The following is a 26,979-nucleotide window of genomic DNA, read 5'->3' as shown; positions in this document are numbered from 1 at the left end:
AAAAAACCAAACTCATACAGAAAAAGAGCTATCGCATTAGTAACATCGAAAACTTGACCAAATTTCTATTTGTGAAGTTCAAAATTAACGTCCGCCTAACCTACCTACATGAACACTTTAAATACATGTGAAGGTAATAGTTAATGTTATTGTCGTTTGAAATCAGAAATTTAAACGTGCCAGTGTAAACAATGGGAAGGTGGACTGGTGGCTCTGTATTCTTGTCCGCCTAGCTATACATTACCCGCTTACAAAGAACCAAGAACATTTTTTTTTAGTTAATGTTCATTGTTCACACACACACAAAAAAATGTTCATTGAACACTGAGGCAGCTGAGATACAGAACATTTTAAATCAAAGGTGCCCTCATATTTTATTTTCAAGAATTCATGTTTATTTTCAAGGCATTCACTCTGAAAGACGCGTGTGTTTGGAATGCTGTGCCTTTCTCCATGCTGCATGGGAACAACAATTCAAATTATTATTATTATTATCATTAGTAGTTGTCACCACCCAAGTATTTTCCCATATAATTTAGATTTGGATTATACCACTAGTCCTCTACAATTATATATACTACGGGCTGACAATTTGACTACCTTTACTTATTGAAATATTTAGCAGAATCTGAGGCCTATGTGGGAAGTACGAAAAGTAAATAGTATATTTAATAGTTTATTGAGGAAACAACGACTAGAAATTTGTCGCATATAACATTAGTAACTTTAACAATATACATTTTCCAGTAACAAATTTAGCATAACTTATCTGATTGACATTAATAATTCAATTTACAAATATAGGGCAAAATAAATGTACCGGAATCAGATTGTGTTTCCCATTACGTATTAAGGTTGCTTCAATGTTCTGTATTATTTTTACGTGGAAAATATCTTATTAATCAGCAATTTTGAATAGGGAAGTTCTAAATCTAATTTAATACAAATGAACATGATTGGTGGATATCGGTCAACTCTGAAAGGACCATCTGCGTAATGGTAGCATTAAACATAACAAATAAATAGTGCACAAATGAAACTAATTAACTAAATCAAGTAATATGAATCTTATATTAAACTTAAATATATTAATAATAGCTACTACCAGTACACAGATGATGACTTCAGCAGAACGATTCTACCAGTTCAAGGTAGAGCTACGAGATGTGAACCCAACCGCTGCCAGAGTAAGAGAGAGAGAGAGAGAGAGCTCCGCACGCCACGCGAGAGCCTTCCCTTTCCATACTCACATGACTGGTGACGTATAACTTCCCCAAAAAGGAAACAAACGAATAACGAATTGCACACAATCTGACTCATATTCCTTTGCGAGCGAGGAATAGCGTTACATAGTAGCAGTACTATTGTATCAGATCTTTGACTGTGATAAATCGGCCATTTTTAATTTTCTTTACAGCATTTTTCATAATAATTCAAATGCTCAAGAAGGGGGGGGGTTAAACCCCGTAACCCCCCTTGCGTACGCCACTGTACGTCATATTCTGTGTCCTTCCGAGGACAAAATTCTACATCCGTCTATGCTTCAACGCATCACATAATGATTGTTCAACTCGCACCGGTAAATTACAGTGGGATTTTCCCACTGGCGATTCGCAGTTTTTCCCCCACGGGCACAGATACGAAGCGGAAGCTCCCAAGGCCGACGCACTGACATGTAGCGGGAAAAATCTGAACTACCATGCACATTGCATGCAAGCTGGAGAACTTCACGAACGCTTGGTTGGAAACACTGCGGAATCTCCTCGATGTCGTTCACCTGTAGACACGCCCCCTTTTAGCCTTCGTATAAATGATGTAATTTGCTTGTTGTCGGTCTTATTTCCAGGTGGTTTGTTTCTCGGAAAGATACCGTGTGACTTATTGTGCATCATCACATTCCATAGTAGGTATTCACGGTTTCGTTTTGTGTTCAACTGCTTGTTTATTTTTCAGGTTTTCCAATCGGGAAAGCTCGAAATTGTCTGTTCCGTGTGGGGTCTGTATTTCGTGTTAATTTCGACAACTATTGAAATTAGTGCAATGTCAAGTAGCTTTGATTGTAACTTTCGCGTGCCTGAGAATGTTATCAATCGATAGCAAAGGCCCGCGAACACACCCTGATTGGGAAGGGGTGGGGGCAGAATACGTGGTGAAAGTTCACTCAGGGAAAGAAAACTACATCCCTCCCTTCTCACCATTTTCCAAACCCGATGTTGCAGTAAAGTATGTCTAGGGCAGTGATGTGCGTCTACGCGTAAACAACGATAGTCTACATTCTACACGTAGACAATTTTATACACGTAGATGACGTAATCTATGTAAACAACATGGCGAAAGGTGATAACTTATTCAAAGGGCGCCGTGGAATTAAAAGAAAAATATACTGCGTATCAGTTGCTGATGTGTGATGAGAACTTTTCATACTCTTTCTTCCAAATTCCAACAATTTCTCACCTAGGAAAAGGACCTAATATAGGAAATATTCTAGTGTTTTATGGGGAAAAGACCACTCTTGCCCCACGACTGCCATCTGTTGTTGTTTTTTGCATACTATTTATCTTCTTCCATAGTTGATAAGAAGAGAAGAGAAATCTTGTTAGAAATAGGATTCTTTTCATTTCGTTAGGAACCAATATAGTTGAAAATGTCACTTTCCTTTCATGAAACCCTTGAAAATTAATTTTAATGCACTTTAGATTGTCTACGTAGTCTATGTAAACTACAACCCAATGTAATCTACGCGTAGATTACGTGTAGACAACGCATGTAGACGTAAACTTATAGTCTACGGCACATCACTGGTCTAGGGTTAATACTCACCCCCCGAAAATTGATGTTTATTTTTAAGTCCATATTTATGCACAAATAGGCTAATCGAGCCCGGACCTACAGTGTAAAGTGGGATCTGAACTACCATGTGCCTTCAACGGGAATAGAACTCGATACCCCCTTAATTACAAGGCGAGGACATTAGTTTATTCTTAGGCGTAATTATATGCATGTCACATTTACTTCAAGTGAAGGAAATCCTAACTTAAACAAAGTTAGTTGCTCTTCTTAGATAAGAACTTCCAAACACATGCACACACATTTTCTGGTTGAATGCACATACATTTACAAATATTGGATAGCACATATTGGTCGAACATTACAATGAACTTCTGCAATCTTACGAAAATACCTTATATTTAATATAGTATAATATATTATATTATATATTGTGTAATTTATAATATATTACAATATTAGTCTTTGTTCAATTGGTACGATATGTTTAAAGGCCTCCACACTATGTCACTTACACAAATGCAAGATTTTGCTCAACGTAAGACAAGATCAGATAATTTAAACGTGTATTCGATTTATTTAGCCTGCAGTCAGTTAAGGGCAACACAACGAATGAAAAAAGTTTTTCAACGTGTTCACAACAGTGGCGTGACCAGGATTTTCGAAAGGGGGTATGTATATTTTTTTTATAGGGATCTGTCCACATTTTGCCATCTTTTCCTGCATTTGGCGTTGTATTTTAGTTAGTAATACTGGGCCAAAGGTGGTGGTGGTGGGGGGGGGGGGTTATGACTCCACCAAGCTTCCTTGGGCACGCCACTGTTCAACAATAAGGATTTTATTGGAGATCGTTTCTCATAGGCCCATTTATGGATAGGAATTTCAAATAAGAATTTTGTTTCTTGTTCAAATATTTTCGTGTGGACTCTGGTTCAGTAGTTTTGGCTACTGTGGATTTTCTTTCCCTGGTTCTCTCTCATTGCTTTCTTTGTCCTCTTTTTTCTCTATCTTTCTTCCTCTCCTTATATATCTCTTTCTGTATTATTCTTTCTCTTTTTCTTCTTGCTTTTCTATCCACTTTCCCAGTCACTTCTTCTGTTTCCTCTCTCTATCTTCTTCTTTGTCTATTTTATTCACGTTTTTCATCTTTTCGCTTTCTACCCAACTCTCCTTCTTTCTCTGTTTCGTTATTTCCATCTTTCATTTTTTTCTATTTCTCTTTATTTCCGTCTCTCTCTACTATAATACATGAATGACATAAATACATGAGTGACCAAATTAAACTGTCAAATAGATTTGATATTTTGCAGGATTTAAAAGATGATGAAAATATAAATGAAACAGATGTAAATAAGAATTGGGAGCACATACGTAATGCAATAGAATCAGCAGCTAAAGAAAGTATAGGATACCATAAACCGAGAAAAAGTAAGCCATGTTTTGATAATGAATGTCATAATCTAATAGAAATAAGAAATCAGGCTAGACTTAGGTGGTTAAATAACTCTGATGATACAAATCTAAACAATTATAATAGAATAAAGCGAGAAGTTAACCACACGTTTAGAAGTAAAAAACGAGATTACTTGAAAAGCGAAATTAACGAAATTGAAACACACAGCAAAAATAAAAATATCAGAGATTTATATAAAGGTGTAAATGAGTTTAGAAAGGGGTGGCAACCTAAAGTAAACTTGATAAAAGATAAAGACGGTGATTTTCTAGCTGACCCAAGCGATATTCTAAATAGATGGAAGAACTACTTTAATGACCTTTTAAATGTCCATGTAGGAGATAAATCAGAAGTAAATGAAGTCCACACAGCAGAACCTTTAGTTCCAGAACCTAACTTGACTGAAGTTAAAAATCCTATTAAAAGGCTAAAGAATAACAAAGCACCTGGCATTGATTTAATACCAGCTGAGTTAATTAAATATGCTGGAAATTCATTAATATGTCAGATTCATAAATTAATTTGTTTAATATGGAATAAAGAAGAAATCCCTCAACAGAGGAAAGAATCCATAATTGTTCCTGTGTTTAAAAAAGGTGATAAAATGAACTGCAATAATTACCGTGGAATTTCTCTACTCTCAACAACATACAAAATATTGTCTAACATTTTTTTAACAAGACTAACCCCATATGCTAATGAAATTATAGGTGATTATCAATGTGGATTTAAACGTAACAGATCAACTACAGATCAAATTTTTCACATCAGACAGACACTTGAAAAAAAGTGGGAATATAATCAAAATGTCCATCAGCTATTCATTGATTTCAAAGAAGCATATGATTCGGTCAAAAGAGATAAATTATATAATATATTAGTAGAGCTTGGAATACCCAAGAAGCTTGTTAGTATGATAAAAATATGCACCAGTGAAACAGAAAGTAAAATTCGTGTGGGTATTAATATGTCTGACAAATTTACAATTCATGATGGGTTAAAACAAGGAGATGCATTATCTCCATTGCTCTTTAATTTTGCCTTAGAATATGCTGTTAGGAAGGTAAAAGAAACTAAAGAAGGACTAAAATTAAATTGTGTGACCCAGTTGTTAGCATATGCAGATGATGTAGACTTACTGGGGGATGATGTAAATACAATTAAGAATAATGCTAAAAAAATTTCAAAACTGCTAAAGAGATAGGTTTGGAAGATAACAAAGAGAAAACTAAATATATGCTTACAGGCCGAAACCAAGTGTTAGGTAATAATCAAAATCTAATTATTGATAACAACTCGTTTGAACCAGTTTCCAAATTCAAATACTTAGGAGTAATATTAACAAATGAAAATTATATTAAAGAGGAAATAAAAAGTAGGCTTAATTCAGGAAATGCATGTTACTTCTCTGTTCATAAACTTTTGTCTTCTCGTTTAATATCTAAGAAGCTAAAAGTTAAAATATACAAAACAGTAATTTTGCCTGTAGTATTCTATGGATGTGAAACTTGGTCCCTTACATTGAAAGAGGAACATAAATTGAGAGTATTTGAAAATAAGATCCTTAGGAAAATATTTGGACCTAAAAGGGATGAGGAGACAGGTGAGTGGAGAAGGTTACATAATTTAGAACTACATAATTTGTATTCATGTCCAGATATTATTAGAATAATTAAATCAAGAAGACTTAGGTGGGCAGGCCATGTGGCACGAATGGGAGAGGAAAGAGGAGTTTAGAGGATTCTTGTTGGGAAACCTGATGGTAAGAGACCTGTAGGAAGGCCAAGACGAAGATGGAGGGACAACGTTGAGTTGGACCTAAGGGAAATCGGTAGGGATGGAAAAGAGTATATAGAACCTTGCTCAAGATAGGGAAAGATGGAAAGCCTGTGTTGCTGCAGCCATGAACCTTCGTGTTTAAGAAGGCTAGAGAGTTCGTTAGTTAGGCCATTCGGTTTAGCTTGAGCTCTGGCCTTCAGCTGCGCAGTAAGCCAGATCCGTGAAGACAGCCCCACCCATAACGGCACAAATTATAAGACATTCTAAAAATTAGTGCCGAATTAGTGCTATCAAAATATGCAATCCAAAAAATTAGTGCTACTTTAATATTTTAATATACCAGAAAAATGAAAATGATTCTGGGTGAGGCTAACTTCACAGGCGGCACACATCAAAAGAATCAATTAATGTCTAATAACTTGCTTGTATGAATAGCACTAGCTTTTCTTTCATGCGGGTTGATCAGCACTTATTTAGCACTAAATCTTAGCACATGTTTCGTAATTTGTGCTGTTGTGGGTGGGGCCACCGTGAAGTTAGCCTCACCCAGAATATGTATATATATATATATATATATATATATATATATATATATATATATATATATATATTAATATTAGAACAGCATAGCATATAGCCTTTGCCAGTTTCATGTCTAGTGGAATTGTAACTTGCGCGAATTGCAACACTGCTCCTATGAGTCACGTGACGTCTTCTGCAGACGACAAATATTTCCCGCTTTGTGCATGCCCGAGCTCAGGCTAAACCGAATGCGCTGTATGTTAACCTCACCGGCAGTGTTGCCAACTCGTAACCCTTCACAAGTTAAACTAACCTACAACTAGTGAGTTGGCAACACTTATTCGATCATGCCCAATCTATTACGAACTAAACTAACCTCACACACCCAGACTCAGAGGGACTACACCAACGTCATCTATCAGCATTCACCCGGGATCGAACTCGTGCATAAGTATATAAGTCTGTGCTCTAACCTATAGTAGCTTTAACCTATAAGATAAGCTGGCAAAACACAACCAGCGGTTCGCAACTTACCTCTACAAATTAAAACACACACATTCTAACAAATTCTGATATTATGCGATCAAAATATTAGCATTTTGTTACTAATTGTGGATACACATATTTTAACACACTAGCGGTAAAATTTTCTATAAAAGTAGCGATTAGTCTTGGTAACAAAAATCGACTGTGCTGTTTATGTTTATTACCCTGTGAGTGAGTGAAGGAGAGATAGGGATGCGAAACTAGCAAATAATCATATATGTTGACGGTTCTCCTGGGTGCTAACACACCCGGGTTTTTTCCTCATTTTCCTCATCAAAATTAGTGTATGGTAAAAAAATCTAAACTGGTTTTCTATAGGAATAGAATTACTTTCCATCGCATCTCGAAGCTTTGATTCTGTTGCATGACAAAATGTTCAGTACCCAGACCTTGGGGGAACGGAAATACAGTTTCCAGCTTTGTGTCAGCTGAAGGGAGGGGAGAATGCAGCATATTCGAAATATTTATTGCTTTTTTTTTCTGTTGGAACACATAAATCTGACGTCACTGTTTTGATGTTCAAAAATCCATGTTTCAGTGCAGACAACGCCATCTTGATTTCACTATTTCACATCAGCCTCCAGAGGTGATGCGAAATGGTGATGTCACAGTTTAACCAGGCGAGATCATCGGTGAGCATCGGTGAGCACTGATGAAAATTCGAAAACCTGAAGCGTGCACCAGCGGTACACCAGCCTGTGAATGTTGGAAAGCCCGGAAGATGTGCCAAAGTTTCTTCTTGTCTGGCGGCTTGTGGTTGGTTCACATGACCTCCCCATAGAGGAGATCGTGGTGCACTGCTATTGGTTCACATCATCACTGGAATTACTATAGGTATATGTAGGAGTTCTGATATTTGGAGCTTCATATTTCATCTAGATCAGCAATAGTGAACACATTACTAGCGTCAGTAGTAAGTTAACTTATTTTAGCCTGCATGTTTTTGCTTTGGTAAATTTTATTCTGGGGCCTCTTCAATAAAAGCCTAACAGCCACAGAGGATTGGGGGTTAAACCTCAATGAAAAGCCTGACAGCCTTTGTTGGATTGTGGAAGAAGGGTGCATACAGAACACGCAAAAAGAGAGAGGGTTTAAAAAGTTTTTGAGTGTGTTTTTTCACGCCTCTCTCTGGGTTGTAGTTTTTTGCCCCAATTTCTGTGAGTCGTTATGTTAGCTAGTGTGTGTGTTGGGACACGCTATGAGGCCTATTTGTTTCTATTCTACCATGCTATGGATACAAGTTTGATAAAATTTCTATTTCAAAAATAAATTGTTAGAGGGTTGAGATGGAATTGGAGGGTGCTGATCACAGGAGGAGAGAAATGACTATTCTTTTTGAGTTTTCTAGGTGTTTTGCAATCAAAGGGTTATGTGTTCGATACCTCGTGGAGGCACATAATGATTTGGATTTTATTTTAAACTGTAGACCCAATCCCGTTTAGCTTTTCTGTGCATAAAATCTAAAGAAATATAAAATTATCAACAAAATAGCAAAACTCTAATTAATAGTTATTATTCCATATAAAATTCTATAAATTTTAATATGATCAAAATGGCAACTGTATCCATTTATGATTATAGCCACAGGAAGCATCTGCAAAATGGTGGTGATGTGGTTTGAGACCTTGTCCCTTGTAAACCAACTGCTACGTAACTCACAAGGCAATCAAAATGGCCGACTCGCGATGACTGTGCGAGATATGAACAGGCCATAGAGTGAGAGATGGAAAGAGAAGTTAAATGTATTTATAGTTGTTTTTTTAAAAATGGGAACTAAATTATTCTCTCTACTGGGTATCAAAGCTAGGACTTTTTGATTATAAGACAACCATTGTATATAACACTAAATTGGGTAAACACAAATGTGATGTGATGAGCACCACACGCTTCTGGCTATGTAGGTTGGAGCTGCGAGTTTGGCCTCCCCATGTCTAATTTGCGTATGTGCACGGGGGTGAATTTTACTTTTCGATTTTTTTTTGTTCTGGAGGGTTTTCAGGTGGGTGGACAAATAGGGGGGTCTTATTATGCATGTAGCTCGAAGCTGGGGGTCTTAGGCCCCATAGGGACCAAGAAGCTCAATGTCTTGGAAAACATCTCAAGATATTTTTCTTAATCTTAAAGAAAGTCGATTTCCGGTCTGCCAAGAAAATTTTCTTAATCTTAAGATGTTTTCTAAGAAGTTCAATATCTCGCTTTCTGATTAAGCTAGAGCGATAATTTTTGTTTCTTTCGATAGGGTTTGACAAAAGCTACTCGACGAGCAAGGAAATTTGGTTTCATGGATGCAAGTTAGGAAAATACATTGGAAAACCTTTTTTTTTAAGGCGACGCGGTCTGCTTTTCGCAATATGTTGCAGGACTTCACCATAAAGTCTCACAACCCGTGCGACGTACGTAGCTTTTTGGTGGATGTGCGGGCAATGTTGGTGTCCATCCTGAACCAGGAGTTGTCCCAGCACTCCATCAAGTTCTACGTCGTGCTGTCCTGCGACTATGCGAGACCGTCCGGCAAACCTTACACCTTTTGCCACTCCACCAAGGCGAAGGTGCTTCATCTGGCGGATGCTGCGAACCTCGATGGCGTCTACGACGAGCTCGTCGACACACTGACGCGGAAGCAGGAGGACCACGAAGCCAGAGGCTAAGGAGGTTCGTTGTGTGGGGATTCCCACGAACTACGTTTAAAGGTGAGCAAGTTCGTCCCCTGGTCCGGGTCCAGTTACGTCCCCCAGTCGCCAGACGTTGCGGCCAAGAAAGCTGTTCTGAACATACAGAAGAACGACACCAAGTGCTTTCTCTGGTCGCTGCTAGCGGCAGTGCACCCGTTCCTCAAGAAAGACCAGCCGCACCGAGTCCACCATTACGTGCAGTTCGAGCCGGAGCTGGAGGACGCGAGGGCCGGTATCCACTACCCGGTGGCGCTCGAACGTTGACAAGTTTGAGTCGCGTGGCCGAGATGCATCAGGCTTGCGACTAGCCATTAACGTTTACGGCCTCATCGACGAGAAACATGTGGTGTATCCCATCCGGGTGAGCGAAGTGGACGACAACGGTGCGTGGGAGATCAACTTGTTGTTGATCAAGAGCGACTCCTGCCACCACTACAACATCGTCCGCTCGCTCTTCCGGTTGGTTACAATCCAAAGTAGACATGATGGCCACATCGAGGTGTGTCGCAGGTGCGTGAACACCGTCAACAACCAGTAACAGAGTGATTACCAACGATCACGAGGACCAAACATCGCTGCTGAGAAGCTCGCCCACCACAAACTCTACTGTGGCACCAACAAACCAGTGCAAACGCTTCTGCCACAACCTGGATCGGTTGAGCCGTTCCGCATGCATAGTGTCATGATGGAGCATTCTGAAATCATCATCGCAGACTTCGAGGTCTTCCTCAAACCCCTGTCCACCTGCTACCCCAACCCCGAATCATCCTCCACCACCCGTACCAGCTCCACGAGGCCTCGAATTTTGCTTGTGTTGTGGTGTGGGGAGACCAGTGTGTTGCCCCCGAGCCTTACGTGTATCGCGGTCCCGACACGGCCAAGCACTTCCTCGAGAGGATGGTAGAGGAGGCCCGAGAGAGAAGTAAGGTGCTGTTGGCCCCCAAACCCATGCTGTCGCTGTATCAGCGTAAGCACAACGATGCCACCACCTGCCCTGTCTGCGACTCGGTCTTCACCGTCGACAACGGGAAAGTGCGACACCACGACCATTATGGCACCGGCAGCTATATTGGTCCGTGGTGCAACAAATGCAACATGAAGGCCAGGGACCGGCGCTTCGTACCGGTCTTGTTTCACAACGGCTCGGGCTACCACTTCCACCACCTGGTGACGCATCTGGGGTACGACAGCGAACGGATAAACGTCCTGGCGCAGAATGAGGAGCGCTACATCAGCGTGAGCAAGTGGGTGTCGATTCCTGGTTCGCGAGCGACCATCGAGCTTCGGTTCCTCGATTCCCTGAGGTTCCTCCAGGCAAGCCTCGACGGTCTCGCTGGTAAGCTAAGGGACTATTACCGTTGCCAGTTTCCCGAATTTGGACGTTTGTCTTTTCAGGCGTAAGGGGTCTACCCCTACAAATACGTCACCCAAGTTGCCAAGTTCGAGGAAGAGTCGCTGCCTCCCCAAGCTAAGAGGCTGGGGTGTTACTGATGAGGAATACCAGCACGCCCAGTCCATGTGGCGCCAGCTGGATTGCCGAACTCTCGGAGATTATCACGATGCTTACCTCAAGCTTGATGTAACGCTCCTCGCCGATGTGTTTCAAGCCAGGAGCATCTACTACCTGGACCCCGCGTACTTCTACAGTCTCCCCGGACTATCATGCTCGGCCATGGTGCTGTTGACGAAAGTTGAGCTCGAGCTCCTTTCCGACGCAGACTTGGTGCATTTCGTTGAACGGACTGTCCGGGGTGGCAAGGTCCAGGTGTCACAACGTTACGCGCGCCAACAACGGTCACATTGCGGTTGGGTACGACCCCTAGCGTCCATCAAGCTACATCCTGCACACCGACGTGAACAACCTCTACGGGTACTCCATGATGGAGCGACTTCCCTCCGGAGGGTTTGAGTGGGTTCATCCTTCGATGATTGATGTCGAGAATTTTGACAATTCAGAACACGGCTTCTTTGCCGAGGTGGACCTCGAATTCTCCGAGGAGCTGCAGGAGGTTTTCTGCGAATTGCCACCTGCTCCGGAATTCAAGTATTTCACCGCCTCGGATCAGCCCAAGCTCATCATGGATGTCGAGCCCAAGCAGAGGTATGTGCTGCACTACCGGAATCTTCGGTGGTTGATGGCGCATGGTATCACGGATGGCACGATTCATCGCGTCCTCGCGTTCGTGCACTCTCCATGATTGCACCCGTAGATCGAAACCAACACCGTACATCGTCCCGCCGCTTCCTCTGAGCTTGACCGGGACTTCTTCAAGCTCATGAACAACGCGGTGTACGAAAAGACAATGGAGAAGTTGCGAAATCACGTGAACGTGAGGTTGGTTTCCAACGCCGAGCGATGTCGTAAGCTGGTGGCGAGCCCGGCTTTTAAGTCTAGGACCATTTACAGCAAGCAGTTGGGTTTGGTCTACATAGACAGGACCATGGTGTGCCTGAACAAGCCTATCTACGTTGGGGCCACGGTTCTGGATCTGAGAAGATGCACATATTCAAGACGCACTACGGCATCGTGCAACTCGAACTACGAGCGTGACATCTCTCTTCTCTTGGATGCGCGCGACGACAAGAGTGCGTCCTCGAATGTGGGATCCACACACTCCCATGGGGTCATTATCGCCTGAAAACCACCAAAGCCTGCGCCATCTGTTCGTAGTCTCCTAATTTCTTTCAATCGCTTTTCCATACTTTAATATACTCAAACTCTTCTTCTTCTTTTGTAAAAACGGAACTAACTTCCACCGTGTCCTACGGGACAAGAAAGAGGCACACGCAGGGTCAAAGGGGGCAGTTCCTTTCTGCGCTCAAATGTGATCACTTATTTTTATTTGGTGAACTGTTAAACAGTCAACTTGCAATGCTGTTACAGTGCATTTAAAACTGTTCAGTCACCCGTTCGTTCTTCACATCGTACACAAAGGTCTTCTCTGCGATGAGGATGACGCTACATATGGTGTCGGCGAGTAGGGCATCGTGAAACTCGCACACAACAATGATGGTGTGTTCGTTGACAACCACTTGCTTCCTCTTTGATAACGAAGATGGGTCTGCGAGCTATGAACTCGTTGGGGGTGTAGTACACGTCCACGTTGCCGGAGATCATCCTCTTGTAGGTCGTGTACGCCTCGTACAGTTTCAGGTAGTCGTCGTCTGCGATGTTCAGGTTGTAGTTTTCGCGTGGGAAGATCTCGTTCCTGCCGTATATGAGGTAGACGTTCTTGATCTTGTCGAACTGGCTGGAATCTTTCTCCTGGTTGTTGTCCCTCCCTGTCTGGAAGAGTACGGCTGCGAACTCGGGCATGTCGTACCGGATGCTGTTGAGCTGCATGGTCACGTCGAATTCGAAATGATTGCCGGAAGCAGGTTTCTGCTTGCACAGGTAGCCGTAAAACTGGATGGATACTTGGGAATTCTTCAGGATGTCGGCTTTGTACTTGAGGGCGTGGTTGGATTTGTATTCCACCACGTGCATTCGAAGCTGCATGGACCTCACGAGGCACTTGACACCGTCGGGTAGCGTGTTGAGAAGCGGGGAGGTCCCCTCCGGACACAACGTGCTGTAACGCATCGTTGTCGTTGGCGGCTCTGCGGAAGGTGACACGCAAACTACCCTTTCGCAAGATCTCCGCGTAGTCGGAGAAGAAACCGGGCAGCAGGCGCATGGGAAACAACACCGTGTGGCTTTTAGTTTTGATCTTCGCGCCCGCTTCGAATCCCCCTGCCTGGTGGTATACGGCGTCAGCCTTGGACTGTTTCAGCGTTCCACGGCAGTCGAGGTGATACCGGGGTAGTCGACTCAATCGATGAACGTGCCGTGCTTCCTGACTTCCACCTGCGAGAATAGATACGGCACGAAGTTGTCCACGAGCCACAGGTTCGCGTTGGTGGGGAAAGCTTCGCCATTCTCCATCTTTACCACGTCGAACTTGACGTACAGGTCAGCTCCGTGCGGACGCACGAATCCGTCCCCGACGTCCACGTCGAACTCGATCTCTCGGTTCGGTTCGTTGAGGTTCGCGAACGTGCGACGGTTGGGAGGGAAGAACTGCAACTCGTAACTTTCGATTTGCTCCATGATGGTTATTTATTACACGTTGATCACCACGACGACAGTGGTCGTGGCTCCTGCGAAATCCACCGCCAATTCTATGTTGTCTATGCGGTTGCGACACACGGGAAAGTATATCGGTGACGAGGGTGTGTAGATCGGCTCCATGAACTCCGAGTTCGGTTTCAACGTGGAACTTTTTTTTTTGTTAGAAGAATTTTTTGCCCCAGAGCGGTGTGCCGTATCACGCCGCAGACGTGAATCGAACCTAGGACCCGGGCATCATAAATAAATAAGCTAATAACGTTATAAAGGGTCCCGCTGAAGCACTGAAAAAGAGCTTCTTAAAAACTCATCGCGACAGCGTCCTTCAGCGGAGTTGGAAAAACTCCGCTGACATTGCATTAGAAAATGAAATCAGGAATCAGCGTTCTTCCTCAGAATTGCCGTTGCCAAAGGACGCGATCGAAGCAACCATCGTAACGGCCGATAGTTCGAATTTCACTTAAATAGGTCGCGTGAGAAAATATCAGTCTTAGTTGTCTTCCGTTTTCAGTCAGATGAAGTAGTTACAAAATAACTCAGTCTCTAGTTGTTTTCAGTTTACGTTGAATCCGGTTATCACGAGAGAGCTCCACAGGCATCATAAGTTTAGAAAAAGGAGCGAACGAACGATCGGGAAGTTCAAGTTATCGTTTAGAATATCGGTCTACGAAAGTACAGAGTTTGGAGCCCAGAGTTGCTCCCTCGTCCGTTTTCTTACAGAGTAGGGCCAGGTCACAACGAAGACCAGCGGAGAAGAGATGGCCGTAGAACTTCAGGTAACGAGCATTCCTTATGTCTGTCCTCCCCCTACCTGTTCTGTCAAAGGTAGTGTTTTTAAATATATGTCCGTGTGTTCTTATTTCACGGGGATAGTCCCCTTGCAGTTTGAGTGTCGACGTTGCTCTTCAGAGCTACCCCCTTTTTCTTACAACGTTCCTCTTGCTTAGCAAGCGAGTGACCAAAGGCTGTCATAGCCCATCAACGATCCCAAATATTTAGACTTTATATGCAATGATCCCCGTCTGCTTGCCGTCCTATGACTTGGTAATCATGCCTTCCGCGACGTTGCATTGCACGTTCAGAGTCTCGATGGTTAGAAATTTAGGAATGTTGGCCCCGATGTGCTTGATGCTAGGTTCGAGCTTGATGCCGTTCTCAAATCCCAGGAGCTCTCCTTCAGTACCCAGGTCCACGGTTTACGTCGGAGACACCAGTTCCGTCCTGTGGGTCATAGAGTTTTGCGACAGCAGCACGCCTCTCAGCAAGTGGGCCTGCAAGGTAGACAGGTTGTACTGGCCGGGGGTGACGCTGATATTTTCGCTGCCGACCTTCACGGTGTTGTTATGCACCGTCACATTGGGTATCAGGTACATGCTGTAGAATGTACGAAGAGCAATGGTTTTAGAATAGATGATGTCGTCGTGCAACGAGAGTTTCAAGACCGAAGTCTCGCTGCTGAGATAGAACACTCACGTCGTGCTTCAGCTGCCACAACGCTTTCTGGAATTCCTCGATCGTCGGGTAATTTATTCGAGACAGGAACACGGGCATGGATACGCAGAGATGACCACAGATCACTTCCTCGAAACCTGGCATCCGTTCGTCGTTGTAGTAGAGACCGGAAGAACCGAGATACTTCACCAACCCAGCAGGTGGTACGCCGCCGAAAGAATCGAAAACGAACGGGTTGTTGTTTGCTTGTTTGTGGTAGCAGAGATCTAGTGCGTTCCCGGATTTTCGTAAGTGTCCAGTTTGACTACACCGCACTCTCTTTTATTCACAACAGAAGGTAGGGAATCGGACATGAAAACGCCTCTGAAGTTCTTGATTCCCAGCGACTCGATCAGAGATTCAATGTCGAGGTTGGACAGAGGTTTTTTCTTTACCTTCCTCAGAGCTTCGAGGTTGTTTTTTTCGTTTTTTGCTCACACCTTTCCCCCTTTTCTCCATGGATAGGTTGTGGCGTCGATGACGGTGTTGGCGATGACGGCGCTTCCGCCGGCCAAGCTACCCACGGCACCCAGAGCGTCCAGGACGTCCGGGGTGCTGAATATGAAACCTCCGGTCTTCTGCTGCTTCCGCGAACGCTGCAACCTCCTTAACTGGGGAGTGCTGAGCAATAGTTTCATTCAGTGGCCTTTGACCAGGCAGGAACGTTTCTTCTCACGTTGTTTTTTCGTGAGAAGGCCATCAAGAGCTCAGAGAGACTTGAGGTCTGCGTAGGACACCTGGTAGACGACACCCTTCGACTTCATCATGACAGTATGTTATTTATATATCGTGGGAGGCGAGGAAGAAAGTTTGCGCTTCGGACAACGCAAGGAGGTGACTGATAATATCATCAGTCTCCCTGTTCGACGCGTACCAGTCGCCTGTAACCTTTCTTCTCCCCTGCCTTCCCTCGTCAAGTTCGTCTAATCTGTCGTCCAACTTTTCGCCTGCAGCCCGAAAGAGGGTGTCGGGATCGGCACACCTCATTCCATTTATTTCCCGGAGGTGATCCAAGAGGATCATCTCGCACGGCGAGCGGAATACCGGAGCTGTTTTGGCCACCTTGACGAGCTTTTTGACATCCTCCTGACCACCGTCGAAAGTGTGCATGAATATCTAAATATTAGAATATCCTCAGCTGGTCTTCTACTTTGTATTTTGGTTTCTTGGCCATAGGTCGGTACTTGGGACAGTAAAGGGTGGAGATTAAACGCGCCTCGTCGAATTCGTCGATATCCGCAGGTTTCATGCGTATCTTGCGGTGGACCGAGTTCTTGTTGTCGTCTACGAGTTCCCGCAGCACGTCGACCCACTTGTAGTTACCCTCAAGCGTGAATCGCTTCCACATGCGTGCTTTCAACGTGCGATTAAACCGTTGCACGATGCTTTCAGGTCGCTGAACGTCGAGTAGTGTCGGACGTCCTGCTTTTGCATTAGCTCGCGGAAGGTCGAGTTGTGGAGTTCCTTGCCGTTGTCCGTCTGCAGGAATCGCGGCCGTCTGCCGGATCGCCGGAAGATAGAGTCGAAGGCTACCATGACGCATGCCCCAACCTTGACATGCAGCGGTAGGGCTCATGCGTATTTGGAAAACGTGTCTATGACGGTCAGGAGGTACTTGTGCCCCTTGTTGACTTTGTGCAAATTCTTCAAATTACCACTGCTCATTTCGACGAGTGTGCTTGCCATAGATCGTCGATGCCCTTAGTGACCACCGGCAAGTGTTCGTAGTTGCGACGTGCATTCTTGTGCAGCTCGTCCACGATGGCCCCCCTAGACATTGAGCGAGAGATTTCGTCGGAATGAAAAGATTACGGAGAACGGGTTATCCTCAGGGGAGAATTGTTTGACTTTGAAGAATAGTCTGTCTCCACTTTCGACGTCGAAAACGGATAATAGTTCGTCCTCGTGTATTTTATATTTATTGGTCTTGTCGTTCCAGTATGCGATCGGTATTTGAAGAGCTCTGAATACGCTGTCCTTTCTTTGTATGGTGAAGAGCGGCCTCGGGATGCTTTCCATTTTTCCAGGATCTAAATTTGAGAAACCGAACGGTGCCTTCGAGGAAAAATTCGTGAGACTGAGTGTAAGAATACAATTTGTAAATGTGACCGGCGCGTTCGTACGTCTAATGCTCTCGAACATTCGGAACGCTGTGAAGCCTGACAATTTCGACGGAGAACAAATGACGCGAGTCTGAATCGTCTAACCTGCTCAGCATCAGTTCCAGGTGTTCCCCGATGGTACGAACAACCTCGTCGTAGCCGGGTTTGATCCTCACGTCGACGTACAGTTGCTTGAATTGATCTTTCAGTTCATGAAGCTTGGTAGCGAAACTTTGCAAGGCCGATTCCTGGTTCGCTTCGACGGCACCGATCTGGAGCTTGACGTTCGCGACGATCTGCTGCAAGCTTTCCACGAGCCTCAACTTGGAAGTTTGGGTCGCGAGGTCGTGGACTTGGGTCCTGATCTCAGCGAACAGCACGTGAAGGTCGGCGACGTTCTGGTTGGTGAGCAATGCAGCAATCATGTCCCGAAGTTGCGCGATTTCGGCTTGGATGTTTTTGACGTCGTCGAATTCGGTTCACGGCCCTCTTCACGGCTTTGAGTTCCTGGGAAGTGGGCATGGTGGCCACCGTACTTTCAAGCGACTCCAGAGCGTTTTTCATGACATCAAACTCTGTAGCATCCGCCACTGTACGCATGGCATGTTGAAGTTGCGCCATGTCATCCTGGGTGGGCGTCGATCGCTACAGCATTTCCAACTTGTTCTGTATGTCGTCTATTAGGTGGTGGAAGTGCGAAAGTTCGGATTCGGTGTTCAGACTTTCCAGCTTGGAGATCTCCTGTTGAACGGTGGCCAGAGTTTCGGCGATGCCGGGCAATTTCGATTTCAGAGCTTCCTGGACGTTCGAGAGATCGCTTCTCTTGGTTGCCAAGGTATACTCGATGTGGGCTACGATGCCTTGAATTTTCCCGAAATCCTCGTAAGTCTTGAGCTTGAATTTGATGTTGGCTACACTGGGAGCAATCGCGTTCAGTTCGCCGGACGACGGCAGGTTGTCTATAAAGCTTTCCAGCGGTCGGAGTTTGGCTTGGACCTCGGCGATGGCGGCGTGCAGGGCATCGGTTTGAATTTCCACCTTGATCTTTTCCAGCGTGGGGATTTCCAAGGATTGAAACTGCTCACGTAAATCCGCGATGCCTGCGTAATCATCCTGAGTTTTGATACTCTGAACAATAGATTGCAGTTCGGTTTGGATGCTGCTCGTTTGATCCTCTAATCGCTGTTTCAGTTCTTCCACGTCGTTGTTTCGTGCCTTGAGCTCGTCTTCCAACTTGCCGACGCTCACCTTCAAGTTTCCGAGGTTGTCGATGGACGCGAGGTCGGTGTATTTTTCAGCAGGGATTTGAGTTCGGCGTCGATCTTGAGGATGGGGACCAGGCACTGAGTCTGCAGGCTGGAGTTGAGCGTGGACTGCAAAGCCTGCAAGTCACTCCGCAACTTCTTGACCCTGACGTCGAGCATGAGAAGCTCGTCGCCGTGATCATCGCGTTTCGTGTAACCGAAGCTGTCGTTAGGCATTGCTACTATGCTTATTTATTATAGGGTAGGTGATCCGCAACTCGATGAAAAGAGGGACGAGTTTGTCGTAATCTCCACAGAAGCTCGACGTACAGGCAATCGTCGGCAGATACATCGTACGTGGTGGAAGTGTCCATCCTATCGTGCTTGTTGCGATAAATGTTCTTGCCGAAGGAAAGCTTGACTTCACCCGCATTCTCCGGATTCACGATTATCTGAAGTTTGCCGCTGATCGGAATTTTGTAGAAATTTAGGTTGTTGTTGAAGGCGTAAAACGTTTTGCCAACGTCGTCATCGTATTTCGTCCAAATGCTGTTCAGGTGAATAATTAACAGGCCATTCAGTTTGGACAACATGGTCGACAACAGGTCGAAACTTGACGATGCAGCCTCACTCGGTGTTTCCATGACAGTCTGCTTTCTGAACCCAAATAAGTTCATATGGATGATTATTTTTATGCACTCGAGTTGAAACAACACGACAGTAAGTTGGCAACGCTGTGGCTGGGGGTGCATGCAGATTTTCGCCAACTGCTAAATATCCGAGAAGTTAGAGACGAACCACATCAGGATAAGATTAGATGCCATCCATTTAGGTGAGATAGGGTTCTAATAGAGTACAATGTTAGTTTAGATTAGGGTGTGATACAGTACATGACTCGGCAACACGGTAAAACCCTACGCCGAGGGGCCCTTGAGGTTAACATACATCGTATATAGGCTGTGGGTCCTCAAAATATGCATCGTAAAAGGCTATAGTTGGCAACACTGCCGATGATGGTAACATACATCGTGAAAGGCTGTGGGCTCTCAAAATATACATCGTATAAGGCTACGGTGAGTTGGCAACACTGCCGGTGAGGTTAACATACATCGTAAAAAGCTGTGGGCTCTCAAAATATACATCGTAAAAGGCTACGGTGAGTTGGCAACACTGCCAGTAAGGTTAACATACATCGTAAAAAGCTGTGGGCTCTCAAAATATACATCGTAAAAAACTACGAGTTGGCAACACTGCTGGTGAGGTTAACATACATCGTAAAAGGCTGTGGGCCCTCAAAATATACTCCGTAAAAGGCTACGAGTTGGCAACACTGCCGGTGAGGTTAACATACATCGTAAAAGTCTGTAGGCTCTCAAAATATACATCGTAAAGGGCTACGAGTTGGCAACACTGCCGGTGAGGTTAACATACATCGTAAAATGCTACACTACATGGGACATTTTCTTAAAAAGGGACATTTTCGGTTGCTGAAACGGCACACTTACACTACTCGAGCGGAATGATAAGCTGCTCCCATTGGCTGAGGGTTGAGTGTCAATGGACGAAAACATCTCGCCCGCTATTTATCCCCACCCACGTTTGTGGCGGCGGATTCTTTAGTTCTTCTTCGGTATCGAAGTAAACGCATAGACTTTACCTAACCTAGACAAATGAGGAAGTCCGTATAATACTAAAGTACCGAATATTCAAGTTACCCTATCGCACAAATACAGTAACACTAATATTAACATTACTCACTATTTCATTTAGAGCTCTGTATGTCATTTAAATATAAATATGTTTACATACGTTAGGTTGAATATCTTAATCGCTTTTCATGTATTTGTGTTATATTTTAATTATGTATGTACGTATGTTTTATCTTTCAATCACATATATTGTACAGGGTGGCTGAAAAAGTCACTTAACACCCCCGGTACAAGGCCACTGCAGCTCGCAACGTGGAAATGGTGATGATCAATCGTTATCAGGCCAAGGGGGAACCACATTGACGCCACACGCGCTATCGGCGGGCATCTTGATGTCCGCCATCTTGAATTCAACTTCAGAATTTTAAATGGGAAGGGGGTGATATGATGTATCAAATCAGTCTAGAATTTTACGAGAAATGCAATGGTGAAGGTTTTTTCGACGTATCTTTAACCAGTAAAAAGTTATGACTGAATTATTGTACCAATTTGCTCCTTTTCGAGGTGTTAGAAAAATGCCTTAAAATTTGTTTAGCGCATCGGTAATGCATCGAGATCAAAGTGATGTCTAGGTAGAGAAGTTCGCATGCCATTGCACACGATTTTAATCGGATACATCCACGAAGAGCTGCACATTATGAATGGTTGTTGCGAACAATTTACAGTGTGACGCTTCCATTAAATTAAAAGTCCTTCACAGTGACAAGACTAATGGTTATGTTCATAAGGAACTTCATAAACAGAATATTCGATGCTTTTTATCTGATGATAACCCATTTTCGACAGATCAAAGCTGAATCGTTAGTGCTGGTAAGTTAATGGTGTGATGTGCTGTGTGGAACACGATTGGTTAGTCAATTTTCCATCAACAGAATCTTAAATGCTTAGGGCTACTTGGATTTGTTAAATAAACAGTTTTTTTATCCTTGCTTATGGAAGAAGGTACTTTTTACAGAGTTTTTTCAATAGTGACGAACACCAGAACTCTATGGGAACGTTGTGAAGCAGTTTTTGTCCAAAGTTAGTTATCAGATGACAAGGGTCGCATATTCTGTTTATGATTTAATATATCATATCTCCCCCTCCCCATTTAAAATTCTGAGGTTGAATTCAAGATGGCGGACATCAAGATGGCGTCAATGTGGTTCCCCCTTGGCCTGATAAAGATTGGTCATCACCATTTCCACGTTGCGCGCTGCAGTGGCCTTGTACCAGGGGTGTTAAGTGACTTATTGAGCCACCCTGTACATGTAGATATTGACAAGGGTTAGGCGGTAGAGCAGCCAGGGACTTGAACCTCACTCGCTGAATACAGAGATATTATTATTGTTATTATTATTATTACTATTGTTGTTATTATTTTATATAAACACAAATTCCTTCTTGCCATGCAGAAATGGAGAACAAATATGAAAATAAATATTCAAATAATATCCTCCAAGGTTCAGTTTGGACACTCATATTCGGATGTTGACGTATAATTTAAAATATTATATTAGCTAATTGTCAAAGTTCTGCGTTCTTTTCTGCAGCAACTAAGTACGGTATATTAGATTTTATTTGAGCTAGGATATGTTGACTGCTAGTATATACTAATAATGTACTTTGTAATGACCTTGAAATGTTTCTTGGTTTCGATACCTAGGGTGTAACTATTGATTATAATCAAATATAATTATTAATCTAGGAGTAGTGTCATAGACACGCAAGCATCAGAAGCGGGTGAGGAGGAGGGAGTTTAATCAATCTCTCTCTCTACCCAACAATCCAACATTATGTATTATGTATATGTATGACATAGTTTGATGTATTGTACATCTTGTCCACCTCAGTAATTCCAAGATAACGATACATGTAGGTAGATATATTATATTTCATTTCAGAATAACTGTTTTCTAGAATCTATCAAATTTCTTTCCCACAGATGAAAATAGTGTTGGATAATTTCCCGTCTACTGTAAGCATTGTATGCCATCATGATACGACATACTTAATTTCCTCTTTACTTAGGGCTATAGTCTGTTGTTTTTGCTATTCTTACTAGCGTATGAAGCTTAACCAGAGTAACGAGAAAGAATGACGCACTAATGCAAATTATGCGATACAGTAAAAAACAAACATCCTTCAGGGCTTCCGACTAGTAACATCAGGGGCGACGACATTCCACATATCTTGCAACAGTTATCATGAAATCACTTTCAATATAAACGCCAACATTCTATGTGTTAAATATATTTTGCTATACATGTTTCATGAAGGTTTATTGTCATTTTAGTGTTCTTGTATGCATTTTTATCATGTGCTAAAATTTATCTCCCAAATTCTATATTTATGAATGTAACAGTTGGGCTGAAAAGTTCATAGGCTGACTCATAGATGGCGTTACTAGAATTAAATCCATGTGATTTTTACTTAGTACTAACCTTCAAAAGATACGTGTATAAATTTCACAGCTGCCGGATAATTAGTTCGTGAGATATAGCATTGTGAGTGAAGCAGCTTTTGTTATTGTGAAAAAATGGATAAAAAAGAATTTCGAGTGTTAATAAAGCATTGCTTTTTGGCGAAAAAAAATACTGTTGAAGCCAAGGCTTGGCTTGATAAACATTTTTCGGACTCTGTACCAGGAAAATCAACCGTTGAGTTGTGGTTTGCTAAATTTAAACGAGGCGAAATGAGCATCGAAGACGATGCACGCAGTGGACGCCCCAAAGAGGCTGTTACCGACGAAAACATCAAAAAAGTCCACAAAATAATTTTAAATGATCGTAAAGTGAAGTTGATCGAGATAGCTGAGACTTTAAAAATATCAAAGGAACGTGTTGGACATATTGTGCATGAATATTTGAACATGCGAAAGCTGTGTGCAAAATGGGTGCCGCGCGTGCTCACAATCGATCAAAAGCAACAACGTTTTGATGATTCGGAGCAATGTTTAGCGATATTCAACCGTAATAAACACGAATTTTTCCGTCGATATATTACAATGGATGAAACATGGCTCCATAACTACACTCCGGAGTCCAATCGACAGTCAGCCGAGTGGACTGCACGTGATGAACCGAATCCAAAGCGTGGAAAGACGCAACAGTCGGCTGGCAAGGTTATGGCATCAGTATTCTGGGATGCGCATGGTATTATATTCATCGATTACCTCAAAAAGGGCCAGACCATCAACAGCGATTATTACATAGCGTTGTTGGAGCGTTTAAAGGATGAAATCACGAAAAAACGGCCCCATTTGAAGAAGAAAAAAGTGCTGTTTCATCAAGACAATGCACCTTGTCACAAATCAATGAAAACGATGGCAAAATTATATGAATTAGACTACGAATTGCTTCCCCATCCACCATATTCTCCAGATCTGGCCCCCAGTGACTTTTTCCTGTTTGCAGACCTTAAAAGAATGCTCGCTGGAAAGAAATTTAGCACTGATGAAGAGGTAATCGCCGAAACTGAGGCCTATTTTGAGGCTAAAGAAAAATCGTACTATAAAAATGGCATCGAAAAATTGTATGACCGCTATAATCGTTGTATCGCCCTCAAAGGCAACTATATTGAATAATAAAATCGAATTTTGTCAAAAAATATTTTTTACTATGTTAGCCTACGAACTTTTCAGCCCAACTGTTATAATAGTTATTTTTCACCCTTACACACGAGTGAATATGTCTGCATGTACATGTGTATCAAATCATCATGGTTATGAGTGTTCTGTGTAACCTTCTTGTGTCCTGTCACTTTTAGTGCATACTACCTTGTTCAAAATGTCCTACCATTTTTTTCTATTCTTTTCAAATTTTGTTTCTTTCAAAATGTACATCCCAAAACACTCTTCACAAATATCGTATTTTACGATTCCCTTCACTTCTTTAACATTTCGGTTTAATTTGTGGTACTCGCGTGCTTTAGGTTTTGTTATTGCTAATCCAAGCAAACATCGAGAATATAATTAATTATTGTTCTAATACTTGCTATACATCTCCTAACAAAAAAAATATGTTGGATATACATTTGGTCCTTAGTTACTCATATCACGCTATAAATGCCTTTCAGACTCTACCTACTTCCGACAGAAAACCGAAAAGTAACACACTGGTTCTGATTGCAAGTATTGATGTTCATTACCATCCTCACCTTTTCATATGCCTGTAAGTCCCGTAGCGAATGGAGTTATTATTGAGTGACGTATGTATATGTGTGCTTGTGTTAGTGTGTGTGTGACATCCTCATCTCTTCTCTTACCAGCTCTTAATAAGCCATGAGTTCCATTGGAATGATGATGGCGGGCTTGAATGTCGACTCTGCATTGGACCATCCTCTTGGGCGGATCCTAGGTGGCATCATCAGGTTGGACAGCATCGAGGAAGAAATTTTTGGAAAGCACCAGACGCGGCTGGTGAAGTTGATTTTCAATACGTTGAAGGAGACCGACCCTCTGTTCCGATACCTGGAGCCAACCATCCACTGTACTGGCAGCTATTATGAGGACCTGAGGATTGTTAGGGCCGATGAGTTCGACGTAAACTTTGTCTTGCATCTCCCCACTAACAAGATGAGTGCGCTCATCACTGACAAGACGCCTGCTTCAACAGTGCAGCTGAGAATCAGGGATCGCTTCCAAAACTTAAAGAACGACGAAGGCCTGAAGGACTGGACTGACGAGAGAGGGTACTTGTCGCAAGATAAGGTAAGACGATGGATGGAGAGTAGGCTGCAACGAGCCATCAACCACTTGAAGAACAGCAATCGACTCGATGCAAGAGTGAACATTTGTAAAAGCGGACCAGCGTTCACAGTTTGTGTTCACATGAACAAGGGCAAGTCATACAGGGTTGACATCGCTCCCGTTATATCCTTGAACCAAAAGCCTGTAGTGCATGGTTCAAGGAAGAGAGGGATCAGGATACCTGACGGAGAGTGGTTCGCCGTTCCCAAACCTCGCGAAAGAAACCCATTGGGTGCCACCTACTGGAGAACGAGCTATCCGCACCACGAGAAGCGGATGTTCGAATCTCGTGACCACCTGCGTCCAACGATTCGCCTTATAAAGAGATTCAGGGACAAGCAGAAGTGGGAGGATCATCTCAACAGCTACGCCATAAAGACGCTGTTCTTTTGGGAGCTGCAGAAACAAGGGTCCAGCTTCTGGGAGAGAAGTCTCACCGATCTTTTCATCCGAATGCTCGTGGTACTGCACCACTCTCTGCTAAGCAAACGCATACCGTACTTCTGGGACAAGAGATGCAACTTGCTTGAAGATGTCGATGATAACATGTTAGAAAAGATGGAAAAGCGGTTAAAGCTTATCATTGACGATTTACAAGAAATTGTAAACAATGATCCATCACGAATTAAAAAATATTTAGAATAATACGCACGTAACATAAACAATATAAAAACGCTAATAATACGCATTCCCGTGATCGCATAAACGCGATATATTTATATATACTTTAATTTTTTTTCGACTTTTTATTTGACCGACCCGAAATAATTCTAAGTCCTGAATTTATAAATTTGGCAACACAGCACTTCAGAGCCGTCAAAAAGTAGCCAACTCTGAGATGGGTTGTTCTACTGTATGTAAAACCCTATCGTGCAAAATTTATTTTCTCGCACATTCCATCAAGTTAAAAACTATAAACCAGTGACATAATACACAATCAAAAAGAACTCGTATGTACGTAGAAGGAATACTGGAGAACATTCAGAATTCTTCATCCTCAAATTGAAAATAGAAAAATTTACGTGAGGTTTGAAACGCTGGACCAGTTTTGCTCCACCTGGAGAAAATTGCCGTCAAATTTGAGCACAAGGAGATAAGGTTTTCTGGGTTTAAGCGAATGTAGAGTTAAAGAATATCGCAGAATACCGGGCACATCTGTAAATTACATCTTCTCCTAGATGTGTGGAAAAAAATGGTTGGAAACACGGACAAGTGGTTGTTTGAGCAAACAGCTACATGTTTTAAGTAGTTTTTCTTCAGTAACGTTACAGAGCAGTTGGTTAGAAGCTTATACGGTTGTTTTTATTTTTCTTCAAGAACGAAAGATCGCAGGTTCGAATCCTACCCACTCCTGTTTTATTTATTATTTAGGTGAACACAGAAGAATGACAGTTACTGACTACGAAATTTTGTAGCAACTGTCTGTGTTCAGCTAACAAAAGATAAGCGAAGAGGAGCAGGTGGGATTTGAATCCACGACCTCTCGTGCTTGACGAAATATAAGAGATAAGGATACCAGTGTCTTACCAACTGATCCAAAACATCTGACTGGCCAGAAACGTTTAAAAACATGTTGACGTTTGTAAAAACATCGACCTACCTAAAAAGGTAAAGTGTTCCCCTGTGCTTAGCACCACGCCATGAAGGCGTATAGGGGGTGTGGGGGTAACGCCCACACTTTCTTGATCCGGTCGTGAGTGGGGGTGATGTGATCAGCACCACGCCCCTGATCGCCTTTACCCCCCAGGGTTTCCCCCTAGTACCCATGTTATTCGACGCTGGGTGGACAACGGGGCCGCTTCCAACGTTAGAAACGTTCCCGGATTTGAACCGGCCG

General features: G+C 43.0%; 1 protein-coding gene across 1 annotated transcript; it reads left to right on the top strand.

Moving 5' to 3' along the window:
• The first annotated feature begins 1,845 nt into the window (after positions 1-1,845).
• LOC145998593 (cyclic GMP-AMP synthase-like receptor) lies at positions 1,846-26,311 on the top strand. Its single transcript, XM_083135034.1, has 2 exons — positions 1,846-1,903; positions 24,662-26,311. Exon 2 carries the CDS (start codon positions 24,675-24,677, stop codon positions 25,785-25,787), a length of 1,113 nt encoding a protein of 370 aa, XP_082991160.1. The 5' UTR covers positions 1,846-1,903; positions 24,662-24,674; the 3' UTR covers positions 25,788-26,311.
• The last annotated feature ends 668 nt before the right edge of the window (positions 26,312-26,979 follow it).

Source organism: Lepisma saccharinum, chromosome 14 (genome assembly GCF_977018435.1).
Source record: "Lepisma saccharinum chromosome 14, izLepSacc3.1, whole genome shotgun sequence".
Taxonomy (NCBI): Eukaryota; Metazoa; Arthropoda; class Insecta; order Zygentoma; family Lepismatidae; genus Lepisma; species Lepisma saccharinum.
Note: the sequence above shows the minus strand (reverse complement) of the source record. Positions and strands in the feature narration are given on the sequence as shown.

Coding starts and splice junctions, on each gene's coding strand:
- LOC145998593 (XM_083135034.1), top strand. CDS start 24,675: ATGAGTTCCATTGGAATGATGATGGCGGGCTTGAATGTCGACTCTGCA.